The sequence below is a fragment of the Hyla sarda genome, chromosome 7 (assembly GCF_029499605.1).
Source record: "Hyla sarda isolate aHylSar1 chromosome 7, aHylSar1.hap1, whole genome shotgun sequence".
NCBI lineage: Eukaryota > Metazoa > Chordata > Amphibia > Anura > Hylidae > Hyla > Hyla sarda.
In genome coordinates, this window is record NC_079195.1 from 192,407,938 (window position 1) to 192,428,484 (window position 20,547).

General features: G+C 44.0%; 1 protein-coding gene across 3 annotated transcripts in view; it reads left to right on the forward strand.

Annotated features, from left to right (window-relative positions):
- Window positions 1–481: 481 nt before the first annotated feature.
- KIAA1614 (KIAA1614 ortholog) overlaps window positions 482–20,547 on the forward strand; it is a 28,642-nt gene continuing 8,576 nt past the window's right edge. The window contains exons 1-8 of one of the 3 annotated variants that reach the window (XM_056531954.1): window positions 482–954; window positions 5,994–6,268; window positions 6,488–6,664; window positions 6,750–6,813; window positions 7,886–8,017; window positions 11,033–12,675; window positions 14,497–14,545; window positions 15,041–15,275. In XM_056531954.1, the coding sequence (XP_056387929.1) occupies window positions 6,022–6,268; window positions 6,488–6,664; window positions 6,750–6,813; window positions 7,886–8,017; window positions 11,033–12,675; window positions 14,497–14,545; window positions 15,041–15,275 (2,547 nt within the window). In that variant the 5' untranslated portion in view covers window positions 482–954; window positions 5,994–6,021. Of the gene's footprint in view, window positions 955–5,993; window positions 6,665–6,749; window positions 6,814–7,885; window positions 8,018–11,032; window positions 12,676–14,496; window positions 14,546–15,040; window positions 15,276–20,547 lie in introns of all 3 variants that reach the window. The other 2 variants (XM_056531955.1, XM_056531953.1) reach the window with 2 other exon arrangements.

Consider the following 20,547-nt stretch of genomic DNA (forward strand, 5'->3'; position numbering starts at 1 on the left):
GTGAGAAATACTTTTTCTAGAAAACTTTCAGGGGGCCAACATTTACGGCCATGACTGTAATCCTATGCTTTCATATATTGAATGTGTAGCTTGTAGAACATAACAGTCCTGGGCTTGAGGAGACAGTCAGATTGTTGCATTGTGTGATAATTTTTGGGACAATAAATTTGGTAAATATTGAATTGTTTAATTTTTCACAAACAATTCCAGAGATTGCTGATGTGTATCCATCAAACATATATGAACCATCGAAGACAACAAAGTGATACATTCCTACAGCTTTGACAATTCCAAGTATTTCTAAGCTTTTTTCTTCTCGCCCCTCCTTCCTTTTTTTCCTAGATATATCCCCCTCTCTCTGAATGGTTATTAAGAAGGGCTATAATTCCCGGCATCTTCCCCCCTGAAGAGTTAGCCTGCAGCTATAAGGCTTCTAGCTGCTCTCCAAAGGCCAGCTGTTTCTTGTGTACCCAGGGCTGGTTAGTTATTGACTGAGAAGTATGTTTACTGGGGCAGAGAGGGGGTGAGAGTTTCATTCAGAGGAGGAGGGAAGGAGAGAGGAGGTCACAGGCATAGTGAAGGAAGGAGGGGAGGGAGCTATGGCCATTGAAGGAGACACAGGATGATATGGAAGCAATGTGGGCTACATAATATCACTGAAAGCAAGGATCAGATCTAGTGATAGAAGTCATCCTTTTACCCCGCACTTCCTGGCACATCTGGCAGCTGAGCATTCTCAAGGCTGGGATGGTAGGGAGCAGCTGAAGCTGCCAGGCTCACCGTTTGCTGCTCACCCTCAGAGATGTGCCAGGGAGTCAGCCATAGCAGAGAGCTGTGTGCTTCACTATCTCAAGACCCCTGGAGCAGAAGCCAGCTGTGCCAGTGGGCTCCAGAGAGCTGAAAAGGCCACAACACATGGAGACGGAGGAGGACTCCAGGGACACTGGACAACTGGTAAGAAAGCGAATGCTGGCCTACATCAACAAAAGCAAGGGTGTCTGTCATCAATAGTCTGCGCAATGCTTCCGCTCAATTTGGAGCCTGAGTAGAATATTGAAAGTGGATTTCTACAGGGTTAAAAATTCTGTCTCCTTCCTTAGAATGTCTGGAAAGTATCAGACCTGTTGGCACAGAACTCTTTTGTGTGAATGTCTACACTGCACTGTTATTTTAACTCTTTCTCGCCTGTCGAGGCCCAGTCTCAATTTCCAAAAATCGTATTTGCAGTTTCCCTGTGACGTTGCCTCCGCTACCATAATACTAGTGCGTTGTTTTATTCATTAAGTCTGCTTGGCAAAAAAAAAAAATGTGGTAGAACAAGATGTTTCCTTCTAAGGAAGAATGAGAAAGCTTGGCTATAGTGCTTAGACAATAGTACCTACTGTAACGCTGAAAGAAAAACATATTGCTATATAAGTGGCTAGTAAAATGTTTTTTATTATAGGGACAGTCTAGGATTGTTGTAGTTTTCTTTTTACTTATACAATATGGCTGTATTTTGGGTGAACATTGGCCCTCATTTACTATTCTAAACCCGACTTGCTTTGTCGGATTTTTTTGGCGCATCTTTGTCTGCGACACGATGCAACATTTTTTCCCGATGGACTCTATGTGGATTCTCCCAAACCCGAAAAAGGGGCGTAACCCGACATTTCTGAGCTTTCCCACGTATTTATAAAGGTTTCCAACCCGAATTTGTTGAATTGTTGTGGATTTTTTCCTGACAACTCAGAGGAGTTGGAAACCAAAACCAACAAAACCCACGTGCGACAAACAGGATGAGACATAATAATAAATACCAGGGGGAAAAAGCAGTCGGGTAAGAAAGAAAGATAGACTTACAACCCGATTTTCTAAGTAAATGAGGGCCATTTTGTACATTATATACACCGGTAAATACAGGTTAATAACACTGTTATCAAAACAAAAGATGGCACTAATCATAATGGAGTTAAAATCCTGACACATAGACAGTAGGCAGGTTAATCGGAGTGGGCAGTGGTGGCACAGGATAATGCTCAAGCCTTGGGCCTTCAAACCTCATATAGTGCTTATGTTTGCGGAACACACTATTTATAAGATTGAACCACTTGCATTAAATATCATAGATCTTCACAAAGTTTGCATCACTAAGACATAAATTACCTTTGTTATAGCCCAAAACTGCTTGGCATTATGATAGCAAGAACGCATGCCAGCAGCAAGTTAGCTAATGCATTGACTTTTATTATGCAACTGTGTAATCTGCCTTTGCGGTATTTTAGGATATGTATTACAAGGAAGTGAGCTATACAAATTTATAACTTTTATCTGTTGATATATCGCCAACATATTCAGCAGCACTGTAGAGAGATCACTCGTGCTGGTCCCTGTTTTCATTGGAACTAAATTCCTAATTAACAAATCAGAATATTTGTTAAGAAGAAACTCACACAAACTCCATGTCCTTGGTAGGATCCACACGCAGGATACCAGTGCTACATGTCAATGGTAACTACTGAGCCATCATGCTGCCTGATATTTATGTTTTCCCTAATTTTTTGTGAACTGGGTGGCAAAGCAACCTACCGTATATACTCGAGTATAAGCCGAGTTTTTCAGCACGATTTTTCGTGCTGAAAACACCCCCCTCGGCTTATACTCGAGTGAACTCCCCCACCCGCAGTGGTCTTCAACCTGCGGACCTCCAGAGGTTTCAAAACTACAACTCCCAGCAAACCCGGGCAGCCATCGGCTCTCCGGGCTTGCTGGGAGTTGTAGTTTTGAAACCTCCGGAGGTCCGCAGGTTGAAGACCACTGCGGCCTTCGACATCATCCAGCCCCCTCTCACCCCCCTTTAGTTCTGTACAGTACTCACCTCGGCGCTGGTCCGGTCCTGCAGGACTGTCCGGTGAGGAGGTGGTCCGGTGGAATAGTGGTTCCGGGCTGCTATCTTCACCGGGGAGGCCTCTTCTAAGTGCTTCGGGCCCGGCCTCAGAATAGTCACGTTGCCTTGACAACGACGCAGAGGTGCGTTCATTGCCAACGTACTTCTGCGTCGTTGTCAAGGCAACGCCTCTATTCCGGGCCGGAAGCGCGGAGAAGAGGCGCCCCCGGTGAAGATAGCAGCCCGGAACCACTATCCCACCGGACCACCTCCTCTCCGGACAGCCCTGCGGTACCGGACCAGCACCGAGCGGAGGTGAGTACTCAGAACTAAAGGGGGTGAGAGGGGGCTGGATGATGTTGAAGGCCGCAGTGGTCTTCAACCTGCGGACCTCCGGAGGTTTCAAAACTACAACTCCCAGCAAGCCCGGGCTTGCTGGGAGTTGTAGATTTGAAACCTCTGGAGGTCCGCAGGTTGAAGACCACTGAGGGCGAATGATGAGAAGAGGATGATGAGGGGGGGGGGGTGTGGGATGATGACAAGAGGAGGATGAAGGGGGGGGGTGGGATGATGACAAGAGGATGATGAAGGGGGGGGTGGGATGATGACAAGAGGATGATGAAGGGGGGATGTGTGGGATGATGACAAGGGGATGATGAAGGGGGGATGTGCGGGATGATGACAAGGGGATGATGAAGGGGGGATGTGCGGGATGATGACAAGGGGATGATGAAGGGGGGATGTGCGGGATGATAAGGGGATGATGAAGGGGGGATGTGTGGGATGATGACAAGGGAATGATGAAGGGGGGATGTGTGGGATGATAAGGGGATGATGAAGGGGGGATGTGTGGGATGATGACAAGGGGATGATGATGAGGATGTTAATGACGGGTCTGGATGATGACAGGGGGGGATGAGGTATTTCCCACCCTAGGCTTATACTCGAGTCAATAACTTTTCCTGGGATTTTGGGTTGAAATTACGGGTCTCGGCTTATACTCGGGTCGGCTTATACTCGAGTATATACGGTAAACAATGTACGATTACTTTGGTCCTAATTCTATGATAGTATGACTATTGTACAATTGGGTCCTTAAAAGGTGGATAAAAATACAACAGTTGTACATATTAGCTACAGATGCATTGTACCTCCGGCAGTGGCCTACCTAAAATATGCTGGGGCCCAATACAAAAACTGTTACAGGGCCCCAAGCTATAATGCTTTATTTATAGCACTGGTCTGCTCCAATAGGAAAGAGAGACCTTATGGGCCCCTCAGGCTCCTGGGTCCGGGGTTAAACCACACTCTCTTATAGAGTGCTCTTATAGACATGCCTGTCAGATGTCTACATTGTCTAGACTAGGCCCAAAAATGTACTTTGTAGACATAAGCTTTTCCAGTTTGCATTGGTAGAAAAATATGCACATGACTTTAAAAAAGAAATATTACCATACAAACATAAAGTGGTCTTATGGTCAACATTGAGCCTTCTTATAAATCAATATTGGTTATTGAGACAAATGTGGTAGGTAGGTGACAGTGGTTACTCTATAACCAATATACACAGAACCAGGACTTTATATCCATCTAGTACATATCTACTAGCTCTCTAACAACAGTTTACCTATCGAGAGGATATCTCTATCTGATGCGTAATTTAAGATTTCCTCTATTAAATTTATACCATTTCTTGCAACCTAAAAGTCGGAATGACAAATGTTCCTACTGAACAAACATCTTTTTGGTTTACCAAGGACTTGCATGTTACTCAGGAGGAATGCTTTGATGCGCTATTCACAGCTGAACTATTCAGAGGTTGTAAAGCAGCTCTAGGCTTAGACTTTGAAATAGAATAACATGTGTTCTTTTGGATTTTATTAGCATAAGTGTGTCTTCAAGATTGTCATTTGACCTTGAATGCTAAGACTGTGATTTACCCTTTGTATTAGTTTTGTATTCAGAGTCTAGATGCACCTCTGGCTAGCCACTTTACATACATTCTAAAGGCTGTGTACACTTTGTAACCATTATTTCTATTATTCTATTGCTACATCTTAAATGACAAAATGAAACAAATTGCTAACATTCTTAACTGAAAATCTCTTGCCTTGTGTGTACAGCTTCTATGCAGATCTATGTGTCTCCATGGTAACAAACAAAAACCTGTGTACAATAGTCTGATCCTGTTCTCGGTCTCTCTCTATGGTAACATTCACAGATTAGTGTGAAGTAGTGGAAAGATGGAGGGTCAGAATTGAAAATGTTAGGGCCAATCAGTTGATCGGCACTGATTTACAAAGCCTTTACACTGCTCGAGCACCGTGCGGGAAGGGTCACATGAACAATTGCTAGATATTTTTGTTGGCCTTTTACAACCATCAGTTGTTAGTTGCACATCCCCTATTACAAGAGGAGATGTGCAGCTGATGGTCGATCATTTTTTTGACAGGTCAAAATGACTCAATTCTGATGTCTTTTGTTGGCTTAGTGTAGGGTCACATGTAGCGCATTCGCAGCACATTTCATCCTCCAGATGTGCTGATGCAGTCACAAGACCTAGCTACCCGGCTGGAGCAGGAAACTTATTTTAGTGATGGCACATCCGCAGCGTGAAAATAATCAGTGATGAGAGTCAATTAAATAAAGTTCCCTGAGCAGGCCTTATTGAATGCGCCTGATCCACAGGTTTGCAAGAGTATGGTGAAACTTGTTGGAAATAGGAATCTATCCCTCTCTCCTTGAGAATGTGTTTGCCATGTTAAAGGGGGGGGGGGGGGGGGGGGTTCTTATATAGTTGGTTTTGTTTTGTAAAGCAGTCTGAATTTCCCTTGAATGATGTTCAGTGAATTTTGTATGTTTTCTACTGTTTCTATTTCAATATACTTTGTTTTTGAAATAAATCTTTTTGGAAGTTAAAAAACACTTTACATTATACTATTTACCATAGTGATAATGGCTTTAGATTCTAAGATTTCTCACTGACAATATTTAGTCAGTCTATTGTAAGAGCGGAGCCCTCCTAAAATGTTGGTACAATTAGATATAATAAACTTACGTAAAGTTTGCTTTAGCTTCTTTTTTCTTCGCTGTTGTTTATTGCTGAGATATTCTTTTACATCTGCAGATAACATTTGATTGTGGAGAAGACGGAGATGGAGGTTAACACAAGAGAATGTGCGTCCCCTACAGACAAGAGGAGATCAACAGGACGGGCAAGTAAATCCCCAAGAAAAGTAAAACCTGGTGGGAAGACTAGAGATACTGAAAAAACTGACAAGTCATTGAAGCATGAAGAACATGGGATGAAGACATCTGTGCTGCAGGGAAAGGTGAAAGCTCTGAAGGAAAAACAGATGAGGGAGAAGGAATCACGGCACTCTGAGAGCCATGGAAGTGAAGGTGACATTCTTGAAGATGCTCTGGTGTCTCCACAGCTTCGCACCTACCTGACAGAAGACATGTTGGATTGTAATAAGCAGGAGGCATGGGGATCTGATGAGCATTGGGGGGCTTCCTCAAGTCACTGCAAAAGCTGCCAAATAGAAAATTTGCCCAATTCTATTCATACTTATGAGAACAGTTCACAATTCTGTCCTCACAACTGCTTGCACTTTACAGGTGATAATCCCTCCAGTACCCCATGCACTTCAGGGGACCCTCACTCCTCACTGAGCCTGGCTGAGCGAGTGGAGAGAAACCGGCATGAGCTGAGATGTAAACTCAACAGCACAGCCTGCCACAATGTGGATAATACAAATGGTGGTCTGCCCAGCCAAGTCTCCAAAGATGTCAGCTGTGAGTACGAATGTAGGAGACACTGGCTACAGCTTAATAATATGTATGTATACACTGTATAGAATGACTGTTGTTTGTATTGCAGGGTTGTTCTCCGGTGATATAGATGTTGATTCTGGTGTATCTATACCTGTAACAGATGACTGCAGGTGAGAAACAAAACATAACTGAGGTATATTAACCTAGGAAAAATAATAAAGGGTACAGGTATTATGATTCCCACAGTTAGTTGCTGGTGATTTTCTTGACTTTATTGTCACAAAACAATCTGTTTTATTAGGCAACAATATCAAAGGGGTTTTCTGGGAGTATACGATTAATAGATTATGCTCAGGATAGGCTGTCAATCACTGGTGGGGTGCAGAGACACAACACCCCCATTGATCATCTTAACCATGGCTATGGAACCTTAAAGGGGTACTCTGGCCCTAGACATCTTATCCCCTATCCAAAGGAGAGGGGATAAGATGTCTGATCGCAGGGGTCTCACCGCAAGTCACGCCCCCTCCCAAAGACATGCATTGAGGGGGCGGGGCTGCGACATCACAAGCCTCCGGCCACTGCATTGCAAATCATCAGACACGGAGCAAAGTTTGCTCCATCCACTAGATGACAGGGGTGCTGCAAGAGAGATCGCGGGGGTTACCAGCGGTGGGACTCCCGTGATCAGAAGTCTTATCCCCTATCTTTTGGATAGGGGATAAGATGTCTAGGGGTGGAGTACCCCTTTAAATTTTGGGGAAGCTCTTTACCATTTACCACCTATGAAATGCTAGAATATTTTGAGCTCAAGAGATTTTTATTCAGGAGAAAGCGGCCAGTATGAATCCATTAGTTCTCAGCTTTTCTTTCATCCTTGGCATCTGGTGGTAGATGGACATCTACTTATTGACTCTACTGTGGTTTCTCAGCTGATCCCTTACGCCCCTGCTGCAAAGAAATATGCTGCCAGAAGTGACAAACGTCTGTAATCTTTAAGCCTAAACCATATGTCATGTATCCCCATGTCTGTCTCTGAGTGTCCTTGTGCAGGGATTTCCTAAAATAGGTTATGTCCTAGTTTTACCTCTTGCTGCGTTTTATTTATGTATCTCTAACATAAATCCATAAGGGGGCGCTGTCAGCCTCTGCTCTCACAATTAATTTTTTATACATTCTGACGTTGGCTGATGCACTTAGGGAAGTGGCGTCATCATAAAAGCCTTTCTAATCCTCTCCCAGGGAGCTCAGCGTCCGTCACGAACAGGCCAAGCAGCTGCTACACAGAGCACGGATGAAAGCAAAGGGGGCCAGTCCCTTGCGAGCCTCCCACTGTGTTCTACCGCATCCACATTCGCAGCCTCCACTTCGCCGGTAAGCAAGAATGGGGGGGGTTGTATGCAAAAAAAAAGAAAAAAAGAAATGAAGACAGTAACATGTATTATGGGACCAGACAAGATAGAAAATGGGATTGAAAGGATTAAGAGCTTGTGGAGACAATCAATAACCAAAGCATGTACTAACAAAAGGGGAGAAGAGTCCCATGTGTCACCATTGTTCTTCATTCGGTTTATCTTCTTTGCTGTGTAGTCATCTCTGTATTCTAGGAGTTTAGCAGACATTATCTATACGGGTCCTAGGGATGTCATTGTAGCAGTGCATATACTACCATAGTATGAACAGACTGACATGTCCAAATAGACTGCTGCCTCAGTGTAATATCCATGTTTGTGCCATTGTTTCATGTTTGCTTACTCAGCCCGTAAAATTCTTTATTACAAAGACAATGCTAGTGAAATGTTTTCCAGCCATGCTCGGTACACAGTAATTATATTCTATGCGGGTATTGGGTAGAGTGCCACTAAGCTTATATGATGTCCCTGCCTTGCAATAATGCCTACAATTCTATCTCCATCATGGGAAAATGCTGTGTAAGATCAGAGAATCTCCCATTTCTTGAGTTAATCATTTGTTAGCTTGAGCAGGAATTGCCACATACTTTAGCTATTATTGTTCAAAGCCATCAGTAAGAGAAGAAGACAGATAACAACTCTTATATTCATTCAAGTCCTCCTCCTGGCTCCTCTGTTTCACCCCCCAGACCCATAATTCCTCTTCAGGCTCCTCTGCTCATCTCCCCCAGACCCCTAATTCCTCGTCAGGCTCTTCTGCCCCTCTCCCAAGACCCCTAAGTCCTCTTCAGACTCCTCTACTCCCCTTCCCCAGAACCCTACATCCTTTCCAGGCTCCTCTGCCCCTCTCTCCAGACCCTTGAGTCTTCTCCAGGCTCTTCTTTCCCCCTCCCTCAGACCCCGAAGTCCTCTTCAGAAGGCTGTCTGAGCATGATAGGGGTTGAAGTTGTGCAAAACATTGGAGAACACCAGTCTAAACTAATATTCTCTAACCCATCAGTATTTTAGGTTTGTGCTCCCTTAGGCTGTCCTGTTGCCCCACTGTACAGAATATCTATGTTAGATGTGAGTATGATAGATGTGCATATGACAGATGTGTGTATGTATGATAGACAGGTATTTGATTGGTGTCTCAGAAGAGATCTATCATACGCACATACAGACACACACGTATACACGTTTATCATACATACAAACATCTATCATACATAAATCCATCATACATACACGCATCTATCATACATGCACCAGTCATATACATGTCTATTATACATACATCTATCATACATACACACCTATCATATATACACCAATCTATCATGCATACACCAGTCATACACGTCTTTTATACATACACCCATCATACATACACCCATCTATCATACATACACCAGTCATACACGTCTATCATACATGGGGTATGCTCCCTTCAGAGAGCACACTGGTAGGAATAAGATGCTGGGCACACAGGCACACAAGTACCCGCTGTGCCCAATGCAGGAGGGATGAATGGGCACCGGTCAGGTAGTGTGATGTGTGTGACGTGGCGACTATAGGCACACAATGCATCAGTGCAGATTAGGGGGCAGCACCCACCTTGCATGGGAAAGGGACGGCAGAGGCCACCTTCTCCATTGTTAGGTTTCGGATGCTGGGAGTGATGGGAGTCCAGCACCTGAGGCAGCAGCTCAGCTTCTGTCAGCATTGATTACACAGCAGGTGCAGCACATAGGCAAATCATACCGGCCATGAGGAGGTCAGCTCGTGGTGCTGCTGCTGCTGGAGGAGATAGATTGTGAGGTGGCCGCTGCTGTTTTTTTTATTTATTTTTTTACTTCATTTTTACTGAGTGTAAGCGGGGTAGAAGGCCAGGCAGTCACAGGGCGTGACACTTCTGGGGCTTGGAGCAAACGTGTTTACCTGCACGAGGCACATCTGCTCCCAGCTGCCCCTGCTGCTGTTAAAGCAACAGTGTGGCTGCCTCATATGATTGGACTTGGGGAGCAAGGCTCTTGTGCGGCTAGAGACAGGGGCAGAGTAGGGACAGAGTGTCCAGAGCTGCAAAACAGAAATTATGCTTAAAAAAATGTAAATAATGTTTAAAATATTTTGTTGAGGCAGGCGGACTCATGGCCTGTCTGATGGTTAGCCTGGCCCTGCCTTCAACTGTTTAAGGCAGTGGCTCCCAACCTTTCTCCGCTTGGGGAACCCGCTACTTATTGCTGTCCTGCATCTCAACGGCCAATCCCAAAAATATCCTCTAAACTTGGATTGGACCCTTCTCTTCTTACATCCATTGTTAAAAAAGCTGTCTTTTCTCTTATAAATGCGCGGGGATGAGAAGATCCAGAGTCCAAAAAATATTTTTAGCTTGGCAAGTTATCACGCACATATTGCAAAAATATATTAAAAACTGTATTGAATATAAGACACCACTCAGTGCTTACCATACACAGTAAAAATTGCCTATTCTTTACCCTTATTGTTTGGAATTGATTTTTGAAGGGAAGGTGTCCTGGGTCTGTGCGACTAGGGTGGTTGTGAGAATATATTGAGGACTATAGTATTTCTTCTATAATCGGCTATTTTTTGACTGCTATGTCTAGACCTGTGTTTCCCAACCAAGGTGCCTCCAGCTGTTGCACAACGACAACTTTCAACATCATTCTTAGACAATGAGCATGCTAGGACAATGGTCTAGGCCAGTGTTTCCCAACCAGGGTGCCTCCAGCTGTTGCAAAACAAAAACTTCCAGCATGCCCGGACAGCCAACACTGGGAAACACTGGCCTAGACCATTGTCCTAACAGGCTCATTGCCTCTAAGAATGATGTTGGATTACCCATGTGTGCATTCTCTATTACATCCAGTCACTGTGAAGTCATCACAAAAATAGTTTTAGTACATTACTAGTTTCATGCAAGTTTTGGCTTAATCCTGGTATTTCCTCTGTATATATATATTTTTTTTTCTTTCAGTGGTCTAAATGCAACTAGTGGTGTGACAGACGGAGGATCTCAAAGTGACAGCTCTAGCAGTGACTATTGTTCTTGGCACAAAAGTTCTCGAGGGAGTTCTCCATCTCACGTACGTTTTCAGGATGAATCTGAAAGAGATGTAGAAGAGAGATATCGAGAGCGACAGCACGTTCCGCAGACTAATTCTGTGAACAATACTCCTCCACCAAAGAGACAGGCAAATGGGCCTCCTTCCTGGACAGAGCAGTTGTCGCCATCTGGTCATGGACAGTGTGGCACTTGTGGCACCAACGTGAAAGGATCAGCAGCCAGTCCTGCTGCTACCCATGGTACTAACCTACGAAATGTTCACTTAGGTTCAAAAATTACTCAGGATGGCTCCCTCAGCTCATCTTTGGGGGTCAAGCCCTCACCTCACTGGATTTTACCTTCCCAACCATGGCGAGTACATACAGAGCTTATCCGTGAGACCCACATTGGTGGTGATTCCACTGCAGACTCTTCTGGAGAAGAAGATGGCAGTAGGACTCACGTCAATAAAAGTCACAGATGGGGAACACACAAGTTATACAAAAATAGTTCTCCAGATACCCCTGAGCATGGAGCGATATTACGCCCAACACGTTCATTCTCTGATGCTCAAACAAGGGCTGGAGGATTGAACGCTGAACAAGTCATTAAGGGAAGAAATGGTACCTCTGTATTTGCTATAGAAAGCAGAATTAAAGATAAGCAAGCCCTATTAGAACCCAATTCTATACTTAAAATATCAGAATCGAATCCACAGATTGCCGCCATGACGAGTGGATTTTATGTTGATTCAGTAAGAACTGGTTTAACAAAAATGGCACAAGAAATTGAAACTAAGCCCACAAGAAAATCCAAGAGTTTAACGCTTGACATGGAGAAGGGATTCAATGCTTTACATACAGAGATAGAAACAGGGAACATTGTGTTAAATTTAGATACTAGACATGGTACAACTGATGAGATAGAAAGTAGGGCCCATGTTGCTCCAATGGTTCCCTGTATGCCATACATGGTATCTCAATCAGATTCTGGCAAACTGCAAGGTGGTCTTGCCAACCGTGTGCCTATTCCTCCACCCGGGAAAGCACCCCCCATAATGCTGTCTAGAAATAGTAGACTGGCACCCCGTACAGATTTTGTCAACCAACAGCTACTGCAAGGAGGTAACAAGGTACCAGTTTTCCAGGACAAAAAGGGAATTCAATCCAACCTAGTGCCAAACCCTAAAGTGACCAATCCTGATGTTCTTGGAGATATAGACAATCATCATCTGTCTACATCCAGTACAAAAGTAATAGAGCTTAAGGTCAGAGAAGCATCTTCAAATTCCAAGAGACAGTCAGAGGAGAGGAAGACCAAGGAAAATAGAAGTTCTGAGAAGAAACATGTGAAAAGGGAACCAAGAGACAATGAGAGCTCTCACACTGGTAATAGACATGTGCATTGTGAGAGAAATAACTCTGCTAAAGACCTTCAGGAGTCTGGGTCTGGTCCTAAGGTCGGTGGTCAATCATTAGAGGAGACATTGAATGAAGGAAGTTTTCTGAGGAAAGAAAAGTGCACTGAGAAAACAAGAACAAACGCACAACATACTACAAACAATGAGCGCACAGGTAAGAAAGTCTGATATTCTTTATGGCATCTATGAAATAAAGCAAAGAGTATATGTATGCCGAGCACAAGTCCTAAGAATATAGAACCTAGACAGGATTTAGAGCCATAGAGTAAGGGCCAAAGAAAAAAAAACAGTTGTCTGGTTTAAGATTAAGGGTACGTTCACACGTACGCAGATTTGATGCGCAAAATTTTCTGCTGCAGATTTCAATGTAAACTTAATGACTGAGCGCAGCTTCTAATCGGCAGTTACAAATCCTGCGCATCAAATCTGCTCAGGATCCTGTATGTGTGAACTTACCCTAAGGGTCTATTCACACATACAGTATTCTGTGCAGATTTGATGTGCAGGATTTTCTGCTGCAGATCTCAAAGTAAACTGAATAAATGAACACAGTTCCAAATCCTGCGTATCAGCTCTGCGCATCAAATCTGCGCAGAATATGTACGTGTGAATAGACCCTCAAGTGGTATTCTGGCTTTATTTGGATAGGGGATAAGCTGTATGATCGCCCTCCTAGACCTGGGTGCAGCCCCCGGCATTTTGTGCCGGGCACTGCCTGAGACGGGGACATAACTTCACGCCACGCCCCTCCATTCATGTCTATGGGAGGGGGCGTGATTGGGGGCATGGCCATGACGTCACTGTCCCGCTTCAAAGGCACAGAATGCGGTACCCCTGCGATCATACATCCTATCCTTTGGATAGGGGATAAGATGTATAAAGCCGGAATACCCCTTTAGCATAGTAATATATCTAAGGCTGGGTTCCCATTATGTTTTCCCCCATACGGCAGCGCATACGGCAGGGGAGAGCTAAAAACTTGCGCTCCCGTATGTAATTCATTTCAATGAGCTGACCGCAGTGAAACGTTCAGTCCGGTCGGCTCATTTTTGCCCCGTATGCGCTTTTACAAACGGACCTAAAACCGTGGTCGACCACTGTTTTAGGTGCAGGGAAAAAGTGCATACGGGGAAAAATGGTCCGACCAGACCGAACGTTTCACTGCGGTCAGCTCATTGAAATGAATTACATACGGGAGCGCAAGTTTTTAGCTCTATCCTGCTGTATGCGCTCCCGTATGGGGGAAAACGTAATGGGAACCCAGCCTGACATAGATTGTAAGGCTGAAAAAAAAGATACGCAGTGAATAAATGCCCATGAGGAAGAAGACCATTTTAACACCTTAGTGGATAAAATTCCTTCCCGACACAAAATCTGCAATCAGACTATAACCCTAAATAAACAACTCTTCTCCAGATTATAGTCACTATGGGGGAGATTTATCAAAACCTGTGCAGGGGAAAAGTTGCCCATAGCAACCAATCAGATCGCTGCTTTCATTTTAAACAAGGCCTCTGCAAAGTGAAAGAAGCGATCTGATTGGTTGCTATTGGCAACTGGGCAACTTTTCCTCTGCACAGGTTTTGATAAATCTCCCCCTATATCCTGTTATATTAGTACACTCTACAAATGCATCCAGGCCCTTTTTTTTTTTACTCTTTTAGTGAGCCCTTTTAGGTGAGAGAGTCCCATATTCTCACTGCTCTTACAGAAAAGAACCCATTCTATGTTGGGTGTAAATAGATAAACTGTAGTAGATCTTTGTATCGAGCTTTGATATATTTATACATAGTATGAGATCACTTCTTAGCCATCTTTTTCTATACTTATTAACCCCAATTTAGTTTTTTTTGTAAGGATTTACTCTACATTCTGCAGAGAAGTTAATGGGTAACTATGGTTTTAGGTAATGACATCGGCAAGTAAACTCCAATGTGAATGATACATTTGACTTTTTGTTTTGCTTCTTTACAAGGTCCAGTTATTGCAACCAAAGACAGGTGCACGGAGCTGGCACAAGAGAGGTGAGTTGAGGGGACACATTCACCTGTAAATGGAAATTCTCAGTGTTTTCCAACCAGGGTGCCTCCAGCTGTTGCAAAACTACATCTCCTAGCATGCCCGGACAGCCGAAGGCTGTCCGGGCATGCTGGGAGTTGTAGTTTTGCAACAGCTGGAGGCACCCTGGTTGGGAACAACTGATATAACTAGACACATGACTTTGGAATAACATACTAACAATCCATGTTGGAGTATTGTATATTTTGGCTTTATTGAGCTTCTAAGAAATAATTGTAATTACATGACTATCAAGAAGGTGAAGAATAAATGTCCTTGCTATAGTGTATGGTATTAGTGTATTGCTCATTCATTGAAACCCATTTTCAACTAATAAATGAGTGTATGTGGGTTAATAAAGTTATTTTACAATCATTCTGTGGTCTTTCGTTAAGGAGTCATCCATTCATGTCCATGGTGAATGAGTCTTGTTAACAATCATCATGTGATCTCTCCAACAGTAAAGCTCAGTCTGAGGCTAAAAAAGGAGACCTCCGTAGTGGAATGAGAAAAATATTTTCCAGCATTGGCCTAACGTCCCGGCCCAAGTTGGAGCGGTTCCAGTCTCCTAGTTTGGAGCAGATATCGTCTCCAGACCTTCATAAAGGACGTGCAAATGGGGACAGTGACTCATATGTTGGATCAGAGAAGCTGGGAAGGATAAAGAAGAGTCCATCACTGCAATCTCTGAAGCTGGTGAGTAGAGCAGCATCCTGGCTGAATAAACACCAATCGCAGCTTGTTCTATATGCACAGCGGCTGATAAGTGCCTCTTGTGACACCTTCTCAGTGCCTAGCTGCTCCTTATCTGCCTTCAGCACCTGCCTTATCTCTGCATATATATGATATACACAGAGCAGAGACACTTGTTCTACACTGTAAATAATGAGCTAATCGGCAGATCTGATCCACTGACTCCGCCATGTTAACCTATTCCTTTCCAGACAGATTGAAATGACTATTTGTGGGTCTAGGCCAGTCTCTCTTAACCTGTTGGGGACGAAGGGCGTATGCATACGCCCTTGCGTCCTGGTGCTTAAGGACGAAGGGCGTATCCATACGCCCGTGGGAATTTCAGTCCCCGCCGTGCGGGGTCCGGACCGGGGTGACTGCTGATATCTATCAGCAGGCACCCCGTGCAAATGCCCAGGGGGGTCATTAGACCCCCCCCCCACCCATGTCGGCGATCAGTGCAAATCGTAAGTGAATTCACACTTGCGATTTGCGCCGATTCGGGGTCATTACTGGTCTATGGTGACCCGGTGACCCGGAATAAAAGGGGGATCGCGGTTGTCTAAGACAAATATGATCCCCCTGAAGCGATAGGAGTGAGGTGGCAAGGGTGCCACCCCTCCTATCCCTGATATTGGTGGTCTAGACACGACCAGGTTTACTTTCGTTTTCCCTGTCCTGCCCACCCACAATAGGCGGGCCAGAATGGGGAAAACGAAGAGGACCGGGCGCCGATGTCCACTTACCCCTCCGGAGGCTGCGGGCGATGGTGATCGGCGGGAGGCGACGGAGATCGGCACGGGCGGCAGAAGAAGACGGCTCCCTGGATCCTACGGAAGCCGGTAAGTTGCCTAGCAACATCTGGAGGGCTGCAGTCTGAGACTGTAGCCCTCCAGATGTTGCAAAACTACAACTCCCAGCATGCCCAGACAGCTGTTTGCTGTTTGGGCATGCTGGAATATGTAGTTTTGCAACAGCTGGAGGGCTGCAGTTTGAGACCACTATATAGTGGTCTCTAAACTGTATCCCTCCAGATCTTGCAAAACTACAACTCCTAGCATGCTCAAACAGCTCTTTGCTGTCTGGGCATGCTGGGATTTGTAGTTTTGCAACATCTGGAGGGTCACAGTTTGGAAATCACTGTGCAGTGGTCTGTAAACTGTAGCCCTCCAGATGTTGCAAAACTGCAAATCCCAGCATACTCAAACAGCAAACAGCTGTCTCACCATGCTGGGAGTTGTAGCTGCGTAACCTCCAGCTGTTGCATAACTACATCTCCCAGCATGCCCTTCGGCGATTAGTACATGCTGGGAGTTATAGTTTTGCAACAGTTGGAGGCACACTGGTTGGAAAATTCTGAGTTAGGTAACAGAACCCAACTGAAGGTTTTCCTACCAGTGTGCCTCCAGCTGTTGCAAAAGTACAACTCCCAGCATGCACGGTATGTCAGTACACGCTGGGAGTTGTAGTTTTGCAACAGCTTGAGGCACACTGGTTGAAAAATACTGTTAGGTAACAGAACCTAACTGAAGGTTTTCCAACCAGTGTGCCTCCAGCTGTTGCAAAAGTACAACTCCCAGCATGCACTGTCAATGCATGCTGGGAGTTGTGGTTTTGAAACAGCTGGAGGTTTGTTCCCCCATGTGAACGTACAGGGTACATTCACACGGGCAGATTTACAGTCAGTTTCCTGCTTCAAGTTTGGTCTGCGGCAAATTTTTTCGCCGCAGCTCAAACTCCTAGCGGGAAACTCACCGTAAGACGCCAGTGCGAATGTACCCTAAAAACACTACACTACACTAACACATAATAAAGAGCAAAAAACAACATATACACCCCCTTACACTGTCATCCCCCCCCCCCCCCAATAAAAATGAAAAACGTATTGTACGGCAGTGTTTCCAAAACGGAGCCTCCAGCTGTTGCAAAACAACAACTCCCAGCATTTCTGGACAGCCACTGACTTTCCAGGCATGCTAGGAGTTAAGCAACAGCTGGAGGCACCCTGTTAGGGGTATTCTACGCCAGTGATTCCCAATGTCCACCCCTATGCAATTCCTAATTTAGTCCTCAAATGCGCATGGCGCTCTCTCACTTCAGAGCCCTGTCGTATTTCAAGGAAACAGTTTAGGGCCACAAATGGGGTATTTCCGTAATCGGGAGAAATTGCACTACAAATTTTGGGGGGCTTTTTCTCCTTTTACCCCTTATGAAAAGGAAAAGTTGGGGGTTACACCAGCCTGTTAGTATAAAAAAAAAATAATGTTTACACTAACATGCTGGTGCTGCCCCATACTTTTTATTTTCACAAGCAGTAATAGGAAAAAAAAGCCCCCCAAAATTAGTAACGCAATTTCTCCTGAGTACGGAAATAAACGCTCTGCGGATGCACAACAAGGCTCAGGAGTGAGAGCGCACCATGTACATTTGAGGCCTAAATTGGTGATTTGCACAGGGGTGGCTGATTTTACAGTGGTTCTGACATAAACGCAAAAAACATAAATACCCACATGTGACCCCATTTTGGAAACTACACCCCCCCACAGAACGTAACAAGGGGTATAGTGAGCCTGAACACCCCACAGGTGTTTGACGAATTTTCATTAAATTTGGATGGGAAAATGAAAAAAAAAAATGTTTTCACTAAAATGCTGGTGTTACCCTAAATTTTTCATTTTCACAAGGGAAAATAGGAAAAAAGCCCCCCAAAATTTGTAACCCCATTTCCTCTGAGTAAGAACATACCCCATATGTGGATGTAAAGTGCTCGGCGGGCGCACTACAATGCTCAGAAGAGAAGGAGCGCCATTGGGATTTTGAAGAGAAAATGTGTCCGTAATTGAAGGCCACATGAGTTTACAAAGCCCCCATAGTGCAGGAACAAATAGACCCCCTACATGTGACCCCATTTTGGAAACTACACCCCTCGTGTAATGTAATAATAATAATGTACAGTGAGCATTTACGCCCCACATGTGTCTGACAGATTTTTGGAACAGTGGTCCGTGAAAATGAAAAATTTTATTTTTCATTTGCACAGTCCACTGTTCCAAAGACCTGTCAAACGCCAGTGGACCCCCCCCCACATGTGACCCCATTTTGGAAACTGCACCCCTTATTAAATTCTGTGAGGGGTGTAGTTTCCAAAATGGGGTCACATGTGGGGGGGTCCACTGTTCTGGCACCACAGGGGGCTTTGTAAACGCACATGGCCCCTGACTACCATTCCAAACAAATTCTCTTTCCAAAAGCTCAATGGCGCTCCTCCTCTTCTGAGCATTGTATTTCGCCCGCAGAGCATTTTACGTCCTAACATGGGGTATTTCCATACTCAGAAGAGATGGAATCACAAATTTTGGGGGGCATTCTCTCCCATAACCCTTTGTAAAAATTGTAAATTTGGGGAAGAAACTGCACTTTAGTGGAATTTTTTTTCAATTTACACATCCGATTTTAACGAAAAGTCGTCAAACACCTGCGTGGTGTTAAGGCTCACTGGACCCCTTGTTACGTGCCTTGAGGGGTGTAGTTTCCAAAATGGTATGCCATGTAGGGTTTTCTGCTGTTCTGGCACCATAGGGGCTTCCTAAATGTGACATGCCCCCCAAAAACCATTTCAGCAAAATTCACTCCAAAATCCCATTGTTGCTCCTTCCCTTCTGAGCCCTCTACTGCGCCTGCCAAACACTTGACATACACATGAGGTATTTCCTTACTTGAGAGAAATTGGGTTACAAATTTTTGGAGGCCTTTTCTCCTATTACCACTTGTAAAAATTCAAAAACTGGGTCTACAAGAACATGCGAGTGTAAAAAATGAAGATTTTGAATTTTCTCCTTCACTTTGCTGCTATTCCTGTGAAATACCTAAAGGGTTAACAAACTTACTGAATGTCATTTTGGATACTTTCAGGGGTGCAGTTTTTATAATTGGGTCATTTTTGGGGTATTTCTAATAGGAAGGCCCTTCAAATCCACTTCAAACCTGAACTGGTCCCTGAAAAATTCCGATTTTGAAAATTTTGTGAAAAATTGGAAAATTGCTGCTGAACTTTGAAGCCCTCTGAAGTCTTCCAAAAGTAAAAACATGTGAACTTTATGATGCAAATATAAAGTAGACATATTGTATTTGTGAATCAATGTATAATTTATTTGGAATGTCTATTTTCCTTACAAGCAGAGAGCTTCAAAGTTAGAAAAATGCAAAATTTTCTAATTTTTCATCAAATTTTGGAATTTTTCACCAAGAAATTATGCAAGTATCGACAAAAATTTACCACTACCATAAAGTAGAATATGTCACGAAAAAACAATCTCGGAATCAAATTTATAAGTAAAAGCATCCCAGAGTTATTAATGCATAAAGTGACAGTGGTCAGATTTGCAAAAAATGCTCCCGTCCTTAGGGTTATAATGGGCTCCGTCCCCAAGGGGTTAAAGGGCTGCTGTCGTAAGGAAAAAGTTTTGATATTTTATAGAACTTCTCATGAGATGCCTTTTTCCAATATATATGTATTAAAAAAAAATCAATTTTACCCAAAAATTTTAACTAAAAATAGCCGCCACTAGTGGTCATCTGTCTTTATACAGACAGACTAGTCTTTATTTTGCAACATACTGGATACCGTCCGTAAAGCATGCCGGTATCCAGTATAGGAGATCGCCACTGTATCAGGTACAATGTATGCGCGGGCACGCACTGTCTATGTGAGCGAGCACACATAGACAGTGTGGAGTAATCCCGCAATATAACCTAATAGAGAGCCGGGAAACCACTCACGGGCCCTACAGGGACATTAGGCTGCAGCTTCCTCGGCCCCAGAGACACCCAACAGGTTAGTTTTATAGTAATCCAGCCAGCTGTCAAGACTCAGATGAGTCATCACTGTGAGGGAGACAGACACACACGCCTGCTCCAGAAAGCAAGAAGATAAAGTAACTGAGCAGCATATAAATGCTATTTGCTCTGGATATATAGGCCCTAGACACATAACAAATATATGTACATGATCAGGATGAGTAACATAATTTTTTTTTTTTTGGTACTATGACAGAAAAAGTTATAAGGGTTAAATGCTCTGTATTGCCCTTGTTGTTTCTTTAGTGTAATTTCCATTTACTATTTAGCTGGAATAGCAGCCGTATGGATTTCCCCAAAAAGAAAATTGATGAATTTTGATAAAATGGGAAATCATGATTATCACCAGGTCGAATAAAGTAGTCAATTGCAGATGACA